Source organism: Elephas maximus, chromosome 18 (genome assembly GCF_024166365.1).
Source record: "Elephas maximus indicus isolate mEleMax1 chromosome 18, mEleMax1 primary haplotype, whole genome shotgun sequence".
Taxonomy (NCBI): domain Eukaryota; kingdom Metazoa; phylum Chordata; class Mammalia; order Proboscidea; family Elephantidae; genus Elephas; species Elephas maximus.
In genome coordinates this window covers 68,920,789-68,938,917 of record NC_064836.1, presented here as the reverse complement: position 1 = coordinate 68,938,917, position 18,129 = coordinate 68,920,789, and the positions used below count along the sequence as shown (strand labels likewise).

The 18,129-nt window shown below is 37.8% G+C and overlaps 1 protein-coding gene across 1 annotated transcript; it reads right to left on the bottom strand.

Annotated features, from left to right (window-relative positions):
- Nucleotides 1-9,926: 9,926 nt before the first annotated feature.
- On the bottom strand, nt 9,927-10,880 carry LOC126061556 (olfactory receptor 5K3-like). Its single transcript, XM_049858144.1, is given in 3 exon segments — nt 9,927-10,231; nt 10,234-10,789; nt 10,791-10,880. Coding segments are annotated over 3 exon segments (951 nt in total).
- Nucleotides 10,881-18,129: the final 7,249 nt, after the last annotated feature.

Below are 18,129 nucleotides of genomic sequence, written 5' to 3'. Positions count from 1 at the left end.
ACAGTCAGAAGCACCATGCCGTCCCTCCACAGCAAAAACCCAAAAAACGAAGTAAAACACAGACAAACATCATTCCTGGAACCTGATGTGCCAAATGAAGAGTTAGAGAACTCAGCCAAGCACTGAATGGAATAAGAAACTGACAGGGGATTGAGATCGAGGAGAGATACGTACTGAGGGCACCATCAGCTAACGCAGCCCGGATCCACAATCTTGAACTCCAGTCGGGGGTCGGCTAACACGGAGCATGGGAAAGCAGCTTCCTGGAACTCCCAGCAGAAGACAGAGCACCTAGTAACCAGCGATACACACTCCCCCCCACTACCCCATTCTCTCTCCGCTGCTCTACCTCCAAGCTTCCTGGCTGTTTGTGGTGGCTCAGCTGGCCAGAAAGTGCAGTACCAGTGATGCTTGGATTCGCCCCACCCACATCGGATATGAGTGGACAGGGAGCATAGGAAAGCAGCTTCACAAAGTTCCCAGCAGGAGCCAAAGCACCCAGTAAGGAGTGATATACACTTTCCTAAACCCCCTTCCTTCTCTGACCCTTTCAGTCTCCTCTGCTTCCTGCCCGCCACAGTCACTTGGCCAGGAGGCAAATGCTTTGGCCTCAGGCTGCTTGGATTGGCCCTGCCCACACTGGCCAGGGTCCTGAGCTGGTATTACTTCTTTCTATCTCCTTTGGTTTCTTCTGTGTCTCCAATCCACCTCCCTCTCCCTTCTCTGGAACACCTGGCTCTGTGTGCCATCTTTGTCTCTTGAAAGGCTGTGAAGCTATGCTGGACTGGGGAACCACTCCCCTCGCCCCCGACACCACGCTGGTGGGATACCTGTGGATTTTTTTCCCTCTTGTTTTGCTTTGTTCTCTTTTATTTGTTTGTTTTCTTTTTCTTTTTGCAGCATTGGAGCCCCTTCTGGCTGGGCCATACTGCATGGCTTAGGAGCCGCTCCCCCAATCTGCACAGCCACATAGGTGAGATCCCTGAGGGCATTTCTTTTCTTTCCTTCTTTCTTTTCTCTCTCTTTTTCCCTTTTTGTCTGTCTTCATTTCTCAGCTCTCATCCCTCTACATTTATTTTCTCTTCCTGACTACTGAATACCTAGTGGCATGTGACATCTATACCCCCTCTAGCCAGGCTACACTGTGCAGCCTGGGAGCCACTTCCCTGGTCTTACCAACCCCACCAGTGGGACTCTAGGACTCCTGGAGTATTTTCTTCTTCAAGTTTTTACCTGGTTATTTTTTTCTTTCTTTTTCCATTTTTCTTTTTGCTTTTTTCCATTTCTCGGTTTCTCATCTCTCCACTCCAATGACAAGCTCCCTAAACACTCTTTTTTTCATCTTTCTTTGTTTGCTTTTTTGTTTTTGGCTCTTGTTTTCCTCTCCTGTTTCCCATATCCTGGTTAGCTCCACAAATCACAACCTCCCCCCTCTTTCCTGACTACCTGCACTGAATATCACACTTGAGCAGCACAGGCTCAGCCTACTGGAACCTGCCCAGGAGTCATTCCTGGCCCACCCTGTTGACCCTAGTACCTGCCACAAACAACCCATCCCAGCCCATCCTATTCTGCTGGACCTGCTCTGCTGCTCCAAAGTTGAATGACTGGCCCTGCCCATTAGACAAGGAGGTGAAAAGTATCATGACTACAGATGAGCAAACAACAAAGAACACAGCCCACCTACTCAGACATAACCAAATAAAACAAAAAAGCACATGAAACAAACAAATCTACAATCAAGAAATAAAGAAAATAACTACTGAATGTCCTGAAGACAGCAGACAATATCAAAATGTATATATATAAAAAGGACAGGATGGGTTCAGCAGGTGTCCAAAATAAAACACCAGATGACTTTCCATTTGAAGAAAAGGCACTAGAACTACCTGACAGGTAATTCAAAGCTCTAATATTCAGAGGAATCCAAAAGTCAAAGAAAAAAGCAGACAAAAATGAGGGAAAAAATAGACAAATTTTTGGAAAAGGCAGACAAATTCATGGAAAGTACAGACAAAAAAATGGAACAATTCAGGAAAGTAATACAGGAACAAAATGCCAAAATCAATTCACAACTGGAAATCATACAACAACAACAATTAGAAATCCAAGAGATAAATAACAAGATTTCAGAAACAGACAGTGTCATAGAAGGTGTGAGGTGTAGGTTTGAAACGATGAAAGACAGAATCAGTGAAATTGAAGACAAAAACTTGGATACAAATCTGTTTGCAGAAAAATTAGAAAAAAGAATGAAGAAAGCCTGAGAATTATGGAGATACAATCAAAAACAACTATTTACGAGTGATCAGAGTTCCAGAACAGAGAGAGAAAATGGAAAACACAGAGAGGAGCATTGAAGAATTGCTGACAGAAAACTTCCCTAATATCATGAATGATGAACAGCTGACCATTGAAGAAGCTCAATAAACCTCATATAAGATGGATCCAAAAGAAAAACACCGGGGTATATCATAATCACACTCGCTAAAACCAAAGACAAAGAAAAAATCCTGTTAGCAGCTTGAGAAAAACAAAAAGTCACATACAATGATGAAACAAGAAGACTAAACTCATATTATTTGGCAGAAACTGTGCAGGCAATGAGGCAATGGGATGGCAAATATAAAACTTTGAAAGAAAAAAAATTGCCAACCAAGAATAATATATCCTGCAAAACTCTCATTCAGATATGATGACAAAATTAGGACATTTCCAGAGAAACAGAAATTAAGGGAATATGTAATAACCAAACCAAACTTACATGAATTATTAATGAGAGTCCTTCAGCCTGAGATCAAACAACATCAGACCACAGCCTGAATCTACGACACATGATTGTACCAGCCAGATGCTAACTTAGGAAATGAACTCTCAAGAACTATCCAAAATCAAAAGAATTGCAACAGGGAACCAGACAGGGGATAAATGGTATAGGTATAGAATTTTCTCATGGAGAGGAAGGCAAGGCAATACTAAGTAATAAGAGATTTATTCAAATCTATAAGATAAGGGTAAATTTCAAGGTAACCACAAAGAAAGTTAACAAACTTACTCATCAAAATAAAGAAGGAAAACATAAAGTCTCAAAAAATCTAGACAAAGAAAAGAAATGAAAAAGAAATCCACAAACAAAAAAGAATTCAGCACAGGAGAGTAAGAGGAACAAAGAAAACGTTAGCACCACAAAAAAAAAGCACTACAAAATGATGGCAATAAACTCAATGATAAAGAACAATGATGAATCTGTAAAGCATTTCATAACATGGATGCATCTGGAGGATATTATGCTGAGTGAAATAAGTCAATCACAAAAGGACAAATATTGAATGAGGCCACTACTGTAAAAACTCATGAAAAGTTTACATACAAAAAGAAAGTGTATTTGATTGTTACGGGGAGGGGAGGAATGGGGATGGAAAAACACTTAATAGACAAAAGATAAGCAGTAACTTTGGTAAAGGGTAAGACAGTACACGATACTGGGGAAGCCAGCACAACCTGTATAAGATAAGGCAACGCTAGCTCCATAGACACATCCAAAGTCCCTGAGGGAGAGAATTGCTTGTCTGGGGACTGTGGGGACCGCGGTCTCAGGGAACATCTAGCTCAATTGGCATAACAGAGTTTAGAAAGAAAATGTTCTATGTTCTACTTTGGTGAATAGCATCTTGGATCTTAAAAGCTTGTGGGTGGCCATGCAAAATACTCCACTGGTCTCGACCCTTCAGGAGCAAGGAAGAATGAAGAAAACTAAAGACACAAGGGAAAGATTAGTCCAAAGGACTGATGGACCACAGCCTCCACCAGACTCAGTCCAGTAAAACTAGATGGTGCCTGCTACCACCACTGACTGCTCTGGCAGGGATCACAATAGAGGGTCCCAGACAGAGCTGGAGAAAAATATAGAATAAAATTCTAACTCAAAAAGGAAGACCAGAGTTGCTGGCCTGACAGGACTGGAGAAACCCTGAAAGTATGGCCCCCGGACATCCTTTCAGCTCAGTAATGAGGCCACTCCTGAGGTTCACCCTTCAGCCAAAGATTGAACAGGCCCAAGGGACAAAACAAGACTAAAGGGGTGCACCAACCCTGGAGCAGGGGCATCAAGGCAGGTGAGAACAGGAAAGCTGGTAATAGGGAACCCAGGGTTGAGAAGGGAGAGTGTTGACATGTCGTGAGGCTGTTAACCAATGTGATACAACAACGTGTGTACTGTTTGAAGAGAAACTAAAGTTCAATAAAAAATAAATAAAATATATGAATGTCATTTTTTTGTATTGATGATCTTCAAAGTATACTTAAAATCCATTTTCCTGTATACATATATATATTTTTCACTGAGCAAAGATTTTTTATATGCTGTATTTTTATACATAATTTTTTATATGTTATTCCAGTGGAGTGAATATTCTAAACAGCATACTTTATTTACTATGTTAGAAAATAAAAATGAGAAATTCAAAAATAAAAATAATAAATCTGTTATATGCTAACTTAAATAACTATAATATAAATATATGGAAAGTTAATGGTGGGTATATGGAGATTAATTTTTTCTGTTTTTGGTATTTTTCATAGTAAAAATTTAAACAAAAAACAGCGCAAGTGAAAAAGTCAAAATAGTTAAGAATGTGCTGTAGAACCAGACATAAAAGAACTTTTTTTGTCATGTTATTGGTGATGCTCTTCTTACCATATATTCGGGTTTGGTTCTAGACAATCTATTGTTTTCCATAATATGTTTATTGATTCTTAAGCTTATATGGAGTTGTTTAAATTATTGTAGATTTGTCATGCAATTTAAAATGAATGCTTCGTATTTGTCACTTTCAATATTTTCTTGACTTAGCATTGGGACAAATTTAGAACTTCTTCACCAAATTCTTTGAGCAATTATTCTAATATGTTGATTGGAATTATAGTAAAGTCTCACCTAATTAAAATATCTTTTAAATAAATATTGATATCACGTTAGGTCATTCACCTAATTCAGAATTAAATGTGGAAAATTGAAGTATCTAAAAATAATAATGATTATGAGGTTTCATATTGGGGAGTTTTAAGTGGCAATAGAAACTACAAAGAGAGAAATCACTAGATTTGAGGACCTTGAAATGAAAATATCTGTATATCACAAAATATCATAAGCAAATCTGGAAAACATGCACTATTGACAAAAAAAAAAGTATGACACCTACGTATAAAAACTCACTAGCCTTTTCATATAAAATGTGTATATAAATAACAAGAAAAATGACAAGGTTCTTTGAAAGAGTATGCAAGGGACATGAGCAGGTGATTTTGAGAAAAAAAGGTGAATGGTAAATAAATGTACAGAAAATATTTAAATTCACTAGTTATTAAAAATATTCAAAAGTCTCATCATGTAGTCAAGAAGTGTTTATTGAATGCCCAAAAATGTCTGTCACTGTAATAAGTCCTGGTAGTATAAAATCAGATATGACATGGTAGATACTCACAAGAAGGTAATAGGTGATGATTTTATTATACAGCAATTACAATGAACTATTTGTTGTTCCTTAAGGTGTTGTTTTTACCTATGCACTTCTTTCCTTTCTTAGATTTGTTGTAGAGAAAAAAGCTAAGGAGGATTTATTCAGAAAAAGTTAAAAAAAAAAAGTAGAAGAAGAAGATTCATTCAAGTGCAGAGAGACACCAGTTCATATAAATGAAAAACTGATGGCTCCAGCAAGAGAGCTTCTAACAGGAACAGATATAGCCCGAGAAACAAAGAAATTATAATACAATCATTTGATTGGTTTAGTTTTTGTTGAGGTAACAAGAGGTGTGGGTTAGGAATTGGGAATAGGCTTCTACTGAATAATTGGTTACAGAGGCTTACAGTGATTGATTTCAAGGGCTAATTAAAGAGGTTTTAAATTATAGTCACTTTTCCTTTAGGAGAGATCATAAAAGCATCTCTGGTTGATGTTATACAGCTCTAACCAGATTATCTCAGGGAGCTGCAATAACCATTCAGTACTAGAACCATATTTCCCAGAAACAGCTGGTTAAAACAAAACCCTTTTAAGTGTCTGGGAAACTTAGATAAGGCTAGCTCCAACTCCGTTTCCAAAAAATTTAATTATATTCTTTCATAAAGAAACATTTCTTGGCCCACTTTACACAAAAAGACACCTATGGCAATATTCCTTTCCTTAGGGTGCATTTCTTTTACATCCTGGTTTGAATCCAGAGAGAAATACTCTCTTCAGTTTCCATAGCTACTAGCAATTAAGGATGCAGATAGCAGGTGCCTATGAAAAGTAATGCTGATGAGATGAATTAGGAAACAAAGAGTCCTAAGTAGACACAGACACACACACAAAAAGGGCAGTTTAATTCATAAAAAAACTGAGTTTAATTCAATCACTTAGTCTTGGTCAAAAAAGACTTCATGAATTTCTCCTTACCGAGTCTTCTTCAGTTTCAGCTCTTACCACCTAAAATTTGAATTATTGCAGTTAGTTTCTTTCCAGTCAAATGCCAAATCAGTTTTCTAAAGGAAATCATATTACATATGGCCTTCTGTACCCTCATTATCTGAATTTGCAGATTCAAGAAACTAAAAATTGAAACTATTCAAAAGAGAAAGAGAGTTCCAAAAAGCAAAACTTGAATTTGCCATGTGCTGAGCACTATGCTGAATCCACATGAATGAAATGACGTGTAAGCATACCCTGCTGTAACCTCCCATCACTTCATAGATCCTTAGTCTCTCTGCAGCACTCAATGTTTGAGCATTGTTTGCCTTGCGTCTTGTTTTTTTCCTACTAGTGTTGTGTGCACCCTTTGTTTCTGTGAAAAAATGACTTCTAAAAAGCAATTTAGTGGTCAAAGCAATCCCTCAAATGCTAAGAGGGAAGGTAAAATGCTATCTCTTGATGAGAAAAGAAAAATCTTAGATCTTTTGTTTTTCCTTCTTTTTAAATTTTATTTATTTCATTGTTGTTGAGTATATACACAGCAGAACAGTTTCTACACATACAATTAAGTGACATTGATTACATTCTTCAAGTTGTGTACCGATTCTCACCCTTCTTTTCTGAATTATTCCTCCTCATTAACAAACTCACTTCCTCCTAAGATTCCTATGTAATCTTTTGAGCTGTTGTTGTTGTCAATTTGATACCATATAGATAGCTCATAAAAGAGAATAATGCTCAAGGCAGATATTTTTTACCAGTTAAGATAATCTTGGTTTTAAGAAGACATCAGGTAAAAGTTTTGGTTTAGGGTTTCAAGGCTGGGCAGAATTCTTAAAGCATTCTCAAACAAGAAAAAACTAGATTGGTGAGATTCACAAGGTGAGGGTGTTACAAGAAAAAAACATTAATCAGATGAATACGTTCTTCAGAGAAAAATCAGATTAATGATCACAAATATTAACCTTGTTTTACATTAAAATATGGATTGACCAGCTTGCTCATGGAATCAGATAGTCTTGTTAAATTAATTTTTGGGCAAATGGAAGATGGAAAGTTAACTGTAAAAAACTTTCTGCAGAAAAATCTTTCTAAAATAGATTAGTCTTTTCCACCTTAATTTACTAATAAGTGTTCAATGCTTTGCTTGGTTCCTATGGACAGCAAAGAACAGTTTAGAAAAGACCAAAGTAAATTTAAGAGGCTGCTTCCAAAAAACCAAACCACATCCTTTTCCAAGAAGTCAATTCTGATTCCTAACAACCTTACAGGACAGAGTAGAACTGCCCCATAGTGTTTCAAAGGAGCAGCTGGTGGATTCAAACTGCTGACCTTTTGGTTAGCAGCTGAGATCTTAACCACTATACCCTCAGAGGCTACTTACAGGTTCCTACTGGTTTTTTTTTTTTTTTAAACAAAGAAGCTCACTGAATGGTCTTGCCAAACATGTGGAAAGACAGAAACTGCACATTTAACTGATCAATAAACATTTTTGTTGTTGTTCAGTTTTTCAGGATTTTCACTATTTTCTGCCTCAATTTCAATAAGCTGCATTTCCAGCTTTCTGTTAATGCTCATAATATGCAGGTGAACTTCTTTCCAGGTGTTAATTGCTTTGCTAATAGGCCAAGGCTGCTTAGAAAGGGGAATAAGTGTTCAGGGGAAAACCTGACTCCAGACATAAAATTACCTTCTCAGAAGTCCCAGAATCAGCAGCCTTAGTGAGAAGCTGGCATATGGTGCCATTGGCTCCTAATAAGAGAACAAGTAGAACATCCCACCTAGCAAAGGACCTGAGAGTAACTTGTTTGGCTTAAGTTTATCCAGTAACCGTCTATCCTTGAATTTTCCTATAAAATTTCTTTTTTTTCTCTGCTCATTCTTTTTTCTTTCTTTCTTTCTTTTTTTTTTTTTTTTTTACTGTGCCTTAGGTGAAAGTTTATAGAGGAAATTAGTTCCTTATTAAACAATTAATACACATATTGTTTTGTGACATTGGTTATCAGTGCCACAATATGTCAACACTCTTCCCTTTTCATCTTCAGATTCCCTTTTTCCATTCATTCAGCTTTTCTATCCCTTCCTGCCTTCTCGTCTTTGCTTTTCAGCTGGTGTGCCCTTTTAGCCTCATACACATGGTTGAACTTTGTGTATTATTTTTTAGCCCTAACTAATCTTTGGCTGAAGAGTGAACTTCAGGATTGACTTCAGTACTGAGTTTAAAGTGTATCTGGGAAAATCTTAAATCTTTTGAAAAGTGACCTGTGGCTTGCTTCAAAAGGCTGTGAAGTTGGTAAGAAAGAATTGAGCAATAGCATAATAGAGCAGGAAGAAACTAAAATTTGTGCAAGTGTTAGTGGAAGTGCTGTTCCTGCAATGGCAAAAATGTTCTCTCTGGTTCTTGATGAAGTGCTTAATATTTCAACATATGAGTGTTTTATTCTGGAAAAGCATAAAAAATAATGCCTAAATCATAGGAAGGTAATAAAGCTGAAGGGTGTAGTTTTGTGTCTAGCACAGGGTGGGTTCTCATGTAACCATTTTTTTTCTTTCATAATTGCACATTTAACTGATCAAGAAACTTTTTTGTTCATGTTCAGTTTTTTAGCATTTTCACAATTTTTGCCTTAATTTTCCTGAGCAGCATTTCCAGCTTTCTGTTACTGCTCATAATATAGCAATAATTTACATTGGAATTAGTGTAGATTAGTGATATTCCTAATAACATACAAGTCAATTAACACTACCTTGGGGGAAAATCCTTGAATTAATTGATACATTCAGAAATTGCACTGTCATGAATCATGGACAAATATCAAGCTATGTGAAAACATTCAAATCCATAGGACTTTTAATATAAATGCAATATTTTCAACTAAAGATTGATAAATTACCATTATACAAACTATTTCAGAGAGTTTGTCAGGAAAAATAACCCACCTAAGATAAAGATGTTCTTGATTTGAGAATACATATTCTGTATAATTCCATATTCAAACATAAACTCTTGAACAACTCAGAGAAGGTTGAGAATCGAATTCAAATGCACAGTTTACTTGTGATAGACCGGTTGGCTTAAGTCATTAATATAGGAGAACTTGGAATGCACTTGAATTTGTAAGACTATGCTTAGAGATTCCATAAATTTGCCAGCAATGCTAATTGGAGGCTGCCTTTACATACCGAATTTTATTCCTAGGACTTGTTGGATACTTTGAAAATTGTAGCTAATTCCACTTTGACACAATTCGCGGCCTTAGGAGTAGTCACTTAATGCAATCCTAAGAGACCCTTGTAGTTTAGATTTTCAAATACATTTTAGTAGAATCCCCCTTCATGAACTTATTTAACCATTTATTATTTGACTTAAAAATCGTCATGATTTAGTGATTTAATATATGATACAAAAAGTGGCCATTTTCCAATTTCCTAGTATACTTGACTTTGAAGAAATTTTATCTAATTAAAATGAATTTGTCAAGAGGATGATACTTGTCTCAGAATATTATGAGCTTTTCTAGACTTCATAATTTTCATGACATTTATTACTTCTTTATTTCTTAGACTATAAATAAAAGGATTTAATAAAGGAATTACTAGAGTATAACAAATGGCAACTGGTATATCTTTATCCCCTTCTTTAAAGGAACTTGGCCGAATGTATATGAAGAGAAGAGAACCATAGAATATTGAGACAGAGAGAAAGTGAGATGCACAAGTAGATAAAGCTTTGCCTCTTCCCTCTTTGGACTTCATTTTGAAAATAGTGAAAAGGATGCAAAGATTAGGACTATGGCAATACTGAAGATTTGAACTGACCCTGCAAAGATAAGTAGCATCAGTTCATTGATATAAGGGTCAACACAGGAGAGTCTGTATAATGGAAGAACGTCACAAAAAAAGTGATTGATTTGATGTGATCCACAAAAGGTTAACCTTAATAGAAGTACTACTTGAATAATGGAATGCAGATTCCCAGCTATGTAGGCCCCTATGATCATCTGAATGCAGAGTTTCTTTGTCATCATGGTGTGGTACTGCAGTGGACGACATATTGCCACATAGCAATCATAGGCCATTGCTGCCAGGAGAAAGCAGTCCGCAGTTTCAGCAAGGCAGAGAAAATAAAATTGTGCCATGCATTCATAGAGGGAAATCATTCTGTCCTCAGAAAAGAAGTTCTCTAACATCTTGGGGGTAATTGCACAGGAACAGCAGGAATCCATCAGAGCCAGGTTGCCCAGAAAGATGTACATGGGTGTGTGGAGATGGCGCTCCAGGAAAATCAATGCCACCAAACCAAGATTCCCCACCATGGTGATCAGATAGATAGCAAAAAAACACCATAAACAGGAGAGTCTTCAGATCTGGGTGATCCATAAATCCTATGAGGATAAACTCTTTTGTCAAGGAGTGATTGTCTTTGTTCATCTCTACTTTCTCTGTTGAGACAGAAAATATGGAGAGATAGGATTCTAATTTATAGTGTGTCTAATTTTCTCCGCAAATTTCTGTTGGGGGACAGGGAATAGAGCCACTTCCTCAAGTTTCCCCTGAATGTCTCTGAAATACAGGCATATATTCTTCCAGGGAACATTATTGTAGTTTTTGGCACTGTCTTGTTGGTTCCCATTCATAGACACCCTATGTACAACAGAATGAAACCTGTCTAGTCCTGAGCAATCCTCACAATCATTACTATCCTTGAGCTCATTGTTGCAGTCAGTGCATTAATCCATCTCATTGAGAATCTTCCTTTTTTTTTTTTTTGCTGACCTGTCCTTCTCCAGGGACTGGTCCCTCCTAATAACATGTCCACAGTACGTGAGATGAAGTCTTACCATTTTCACTTCCAAGAAGTATTCTGGCTGTACTTCTTGCTAGCTTTTATAGCAATTTATGGTATATTCAACATTCTTCACCAACACCATAATTCAAAATTTCATCTTATATAACCTGAAGCCCTGAAGCTCAAAATTCACAAGAATATTTTGATAATTCCAGGAATTGCTTGCAGTGAAAAGATTTGTGTTTATGAATTACACAAGGATAGTGAACAAATACACGGTATGCTAGATTTAAGCCACTGCTGTCGAGTTGATTCCAACTCATAATGACCCTATAGGACAGAGTAGAACTACCCCATAAGGTTTCCAAGAAGCACCAGGGGGATTTGAATGGCTGCCCTTTTGGTTAGCAGCTGTAACTCTTAACCACTATGCCAGCAGAGTTTCCTAGACTTAGTGTTCTCAAATATTTCTATGTCAGGTTTTGTAGTGACAATTCTTAAAGTGTACATAAAATCCATTTTCCTATATATTTATTTTTTTAACTGAGCAAAGTTTTTTTAATATGCTATTTCAGTGAAGTGAATACTTTGAATACCATTCTACTTTAGATGGATGAAATGTATAATTTAGAAAGTGTGCCAAGGTCACTTTAAAGAAAATTACTTTGGGAAGCTAGGGAAATGAAAATGGGCCAATTTCCTTAATAAGTTAACTGGTGTATACCATCTTCATACTTCTGTTAACCCATTCTGTTATGATGGAGTAAGTTTTCTGAGACCAGTTGTAAAAAAATGTTAATATTTTCCTTCTTTATCTGAACACTCTCCATTTCTAGTGTTAAGGGTCTCCTGTTTTTCTAATATGCTGAGATTTGGTGATGGTACTCTAATAATTATGACCATATTATGAGATTTGATAAACATCCAGTATGTATTCTCTCCAGTTCTGTAGAGACTTCTACCATTCATCAGAAGCTCCCCAGAGTTTGATTATTTATTTGAAGTCACATTCTTCTGATCATTTCCAGATCTACTGATCTGTGTGTTCCTTCATGATATTGTCAGATGCAGTACTCTGCTGCCAGGAGGACTTTAGTATTTCCTGTCTCTAACATAAATTCAACTTTTTTAGGACGGCACTTAAGTTTCTCTGTAACCTGATCCATCACCATCCTTATTTCCCACATTCACCAATAGCTCTTCCATCACTTTCATCACTCTGTCCACCCGTTGTTCAATTCCCTCATCCCCACCTCCAGTGCCACACCGACTCATTTCCATAAACACTGACTCTGCCCATGCTGTTATTTCTTACAAATCATTATTCCAAATACAGATATTTGGCACCTTTCTTAAATATCTATATCCTTTCAATCGCTTATTTCAGGCATGGTTTATACACAGAGGAGCCCTGGTGGTGCAATGGTTAAGAGCTTGGCTGTTAACCAAAAAAGTTGGCAGTTCAAATCCACCAACCACTCCTGGGAAACCTTATGGGGCAGTTCTACTCTGTCCTAAAGGGTCACTATGAGTTGGATTCGACTTGATGGCACCGGATATTATTACATATAATGCTACTTAAGAAAGTTTAAACTAAATAACCTAGTCCAGGCCACAGTGATCTCCATTTTCTGAGCCCTTATGCATATGTTATATGTCCAGCATAATCTAGAATCTTTGAGTTTAATCTGCATTGCTTATTTTATATGTGTATGCACAATTTGTTTATTAGATAGTCAGCATTTGGAGATTAACTGTGACATACTTCTGTGAGAAAAAAAAAAAAAGAGGGGATCTGTAAAATGCTCCGGTAAAAAGGCAGAATTGATTCAAATCTTAGCTCTACCCTGGCCACCTGGAACAAGTGAACTTGTTATCAGTATCCTGCCAATCATTCTAAGTGACCTCTGTGGCTCGGCAAATTGGAATTATTAAGCTTGAAGAAGAGCCTACAAAGGAAATTATTCAAAATACTTTATTAGAAAAAATTTAGGTGCCTTTCTATTACTTGAATTGACGTTTTAAAAATTGTCGTAAAAATATATGTAGCACAATGTTTGCCAATTCAATATTTTTCAAGTGTACAATTTAGTGACACTAATTGCACTATTCATGTTGCACAATCTTATCTACTATATTTCTGTTTCCTTGGGAAATTATAAAATTTTCTGAATTATATCACAATAGCTTATAAATTAATATAAGCTTGCCTTTATCCTTTAGTTTAATAAAACCCTGAAATAATTTTAGGATTTTTGAGAACAAATTTTGTTTTGCTTTGCAGCAGGACATCTCAACTGAAGATGCTAATCATGTAAATTCTACGGTATAAATGGATTTAGTTTTCCATAATATTAAAACTTATTTTTTTTTAAAAATCAAAAGGGAGACACTGGCTAAACATTTTGTTTCTTTATGTAAATGTATTAAATGTAAACCATCTAATTATTCAGCTAAATTAGAAATAACTGTATGTTCATATAGCTGCAACAATGGGCTCAAACATGGCCATGATTGTGAGGATGGCACAGGACTGGGCAGTGTTTTGTTCTGTTGTACATGGGGTTGTTATGCCTCGGAACCAACTCAGCAAACCCTAACAACAACAACAACCTTGAATTATTAAATAGAATTACTGTGTGATCTTATCCATATGTTTTGAAATTCTACCTCATACTCAGAAAACGTTGGGTTGATTTGCAGTGTTCTGTCTCATCCTAGCTCCTCACAGTCTTCAAGTTAGAGAAAAGTTAGAGAGATAACTGAGTTGAAATCTATGAACAATGAAGACAACAGATTTTGAGAAAGAAATATTTATGGGTGTCAATATTAAAAGTAAAAATAAATTCAAATATTTCTTTTACCTGGATTTCTCTGAGAAGGTCTTGTCTTGTGACTTGCCTTATGATGTTAGGGCAAATTGAATTTCTGAATGTAAATCTCGTTCTCTAAAACATGTGGGACTAAAAGAATGAAAACCTTGGAGACTACTATCAGGTCAGTGAGTATAATTACAGTGTTAAGTTTGTTTTCCATCTAATCCTAAAGGGATTTTCTGGAATTGACATCTGTGTTTCTCTGTGAGGAGATCCAGTCCACAAACATAGAAACCACTCGGCATTAATTAAAGATGCTCCGTAAGACACTGTGGTTAGAGCAAATGACCCTCACTGAAGTCTGTGGTAATGATCTCGCAGACTCTGATGTAACTCATCTAATTTTTAAATCTTGTTCTCCATTCTGTGCATAAAATGTCAAATGGGCAGGAAAAAGTCTCAGACTGGTTTGACCAGTAGGTTTAATGTGGCTTTTGAAAAATAATTAGGATTTGGTGAAGAAAAGTTGGAGAAGTGTGGTGAATTCAGCCAAGGTCCCTGACTACTTCATTCTGTGAATTGAATCTATCCCCATGTTCTTCCAGCCCTCACAGGAAAACTTTGATATTACTATTGTCTTAATTATCCAGTGCTGCTATAACAGACAGAAATACCACGATTGGATGGCTTTAAAAACAGAAATTTATTTTCTCACATTACTTTCTCAAATTCAGGGTTCCATCTCTAAGGGAGGGCTTTCTGTCTCTGTCGGCTCTGGAGGAAGGTCCTCGTCTCTTTTAGCTTCTGCTCCTGGGTGGTCTTCATGTGGTTTGGCATCTCTCTTCCCTCATCTCTGCTTCTCTTGTTTGTTTGTTTAATCTCATTTATATCTCAAAAGAGATTGACTCAAGATACCCCCTACACTCATTCTGCCTCATTAGCATAACAAAGACAACGCATACCCAAATGGGATTATAACCTCAGACGAAGAGATTAGGATTTATAACACATATTTTGGGGGGACACAATTTAATCCATAACATTGCACCCTTTGGCCCTCAAAAATTCATGTCCTTGCCACATGCTGAACACATGCACGCCATCATATCATCCCAAAAATCTCAAATCAACTCCAGCTCCAAAATCTCATCTTCTGAAGTATTTAAATCAAATATGCATGGGAACTTATGAATATTCCATTTTGGGGAAAAAAATTCTTTTCATCTGTGAACCTGTGAAATCTAGACTACAAATCGTCTGTTTCCAAAGTACAGTGGTGGAAAAGTCACAAGGTATACATTCCCATTACAAAAGAGAGATACTGGAGGGAAAGAAGGAATAAGGAACATCAAGCAAGTTCAAAACTCAGCAGAATAATTTATAATTAGCTCTCAAGGTTTGAAAAGAATCCTCTCTTCCCTAAGACCATCTGAGAAATCACACTGCACTTCAGATTCTGGGTTTTGGCCATGTTTTCTGAGTTCAGGGGGTAGACCCCTTGGCCCTGGACTTCAGTCCCATTTTCCGGGCCTACAGGTATGGCAACTCCGCTCCCTTGGCTCTGGGAAGCCCCATTCTCCTAGCCCATCTGAATGTTGACCACACCCCCTCAGTCCCAGTAGACCTTGTTCTTCTGTCCCTTGGGCATACCAGCCTGTCCTCATAGGTTTTGGTGACAGCCACTTCCCCCTGGCACAACTTAACAGCAGCGTCCACACTCTGGAACTGAACTAGTGAAGATCTGACTCTTTGAAACCAAAGAGGCTCTGGCCCCCCCTCTGAGATCCAGGAGGCTATGGTCCCACCCTTTGAAACTGAGAAGGCCCTCTTTCCCATGCTCCTTCCCACACTTCTGTCGATCTCCAAGCTGTTCCAGGCATGATCCTTCTCTTTTTCTGGAGGACAGCAGATGTAGCTCCTTTGGTCTGTTTCCTGTCTGTAGAATTACAAGAGGCAAATTCTGGTTTCATTTTGCACAGCCCATTTTTAAATCCATCTCTTTCCTATCACATTTTACTATAAACGGCAAGAAGAAACCACATGGCCCTTGCTTATAAATCCCCTCAGCCTGATATCCAAGTTTATCACTTACACATTCTACCTTTTGTTAATCATTTGAATATAATTGAGACAAACGCTTTGCCACTGCATAAAAAGCATTGTCCTTCCCCCATTTTCCAATCACATTTTCATCATTTTGTTTTAAAGCCTCACCAAACGCACATTTAACATCTACATTTCTAACTATATTCTGTTGCTGGCACCATGTGTATTCTCTAAGATGATACTTTCTCTATAGCTCTCCTCACTTCCTTCAGAGCCTGCATCAGAATTACCTTTGACGTCCAAAATTCTACCAACAAACTCTTCAAGGCAATCTAGGCTTTTACTATTAGGCACCTTAAAATTCTTCCAGCCTCTGACCATTACCCAATTCCAAAACCATTTGCAGAGTTTTGGTGTTTGTTAGAGCAGGACCTCACTCTTCTGGTACCAAATTTTGTCTCAGTTGTCTAGTGCAGCTATAACAGAAATGCTTTAAAGCCATGTAGGTGGCTTTAAAAAACAGAAATTAATTTTCTCACAGTTTAGGAGGCTAGTAGTCCAAATTCAGGGTGCCAGCTCTAGGGGAAGACTTTCTCTTTCCATCATCTCTGGAGAAAGATCCTTGCGTCTTATAGATTCTGCTCCTGGGTGGTTATCATGTGGCTTGGCATCTATCATCTTGCTTGCTTGTTTAATCTCATTTATATCTCAAAAGAGACTGACTCAAGATACACCCTACACTCACTCTGCCTGCTTAACATAACAAAGGCAACCCATTCCCAAATGGGATTATAACTACAGGCATAGAGGTTAGGATATGCAACACACATTTTGGGGGCACAAATCAATCCATAACAGCTATTCAGTCCTAGTGAATTACTGAACTTGTCTTCCTATCTTTTTTGTTTATCTTAGCTTCCCTTTACCTTCGTCACCCTTTTTTTCTTTATACCACTAATCACTCCTGAACATATCGTATACTTATTAGTTGGTACATGTATAATTCATCACCCTTACTCTACTAGCACCATTAGCATATACATTTAAGAAGGGAGGAACTTTCTCTCTTTGTTCTTTTATGCATTCTCAGCACCTTTATAGTGTCTGGCACTTTGGTGCACTCAGTAAATATTTGTTAAATAAATGAAAAAAATGATACTCCTTGTGAAAACAATGTGGAGGTAGTGTCTGACAACCTCTAACTTCACAAGGGGTAAGGAGAATCAAGATCAAGGCTGATTCCTATGAGACAGAGATCAGACATCTCTCCTCTCTTCACCATCTTAACCAATTCTGACACCAGCTGTTCCTCACACAGCCTTCTGTACTCTCTGCTGGGTTTGATTTTTCACTACAATGGTCACACAGACCTCACAGACAATACTCACGATTATGGGGTTTATTAGGGAAGTAACAGTTACAATTCATACTCAGGAACACTCAGGATATGGTTCTTCCATCAGGACAGTCTCTTCCCAGCTGTGCTCGCAGGCACACCTCTCCCTGGCCATAGGCCTCTGCCCAAAGACACTCAGCTTTTTCTGTCGTGGGCTGGTAACCCCAGGAAACTGACCACTCTGTTTCCTGCTGTGGACTCTCTGCTGCCAGGCCTCTACTGCCATGACTTGCTGCCTTCTGTGTTATAGATCTCTGTCTTCTGGTTCTAGGAGCTTCTCAGCACAGGGATGCTGGTTCAAATGATGTGCTGGCTCCTACCGTTCTTCCCCGGTGGTGATAGGATCTTGTCTTTCTCGCCTCTGGGGTAGCTCATTTCAAGTCCAGTGGGATGGCAAACTGACCAATCCCTTTGGTGGGTCACAATGGCCCTGTCACACAGTCCTGCCCAATCATGTGGGTGGGAATTACCAGACCATGGCACTAAAGGCCACACAAAAGTGATCCATCCCACTGCACTCCCAGGCTTAATTTTTGATGGTTCCTGATTGTTTTTCAAACCAAATCCATTTTCTCAGTTTTTGTATTTCACATACTCTGTGCTCTGCCTGTTTCTTACCTGTCCCCTTACTTT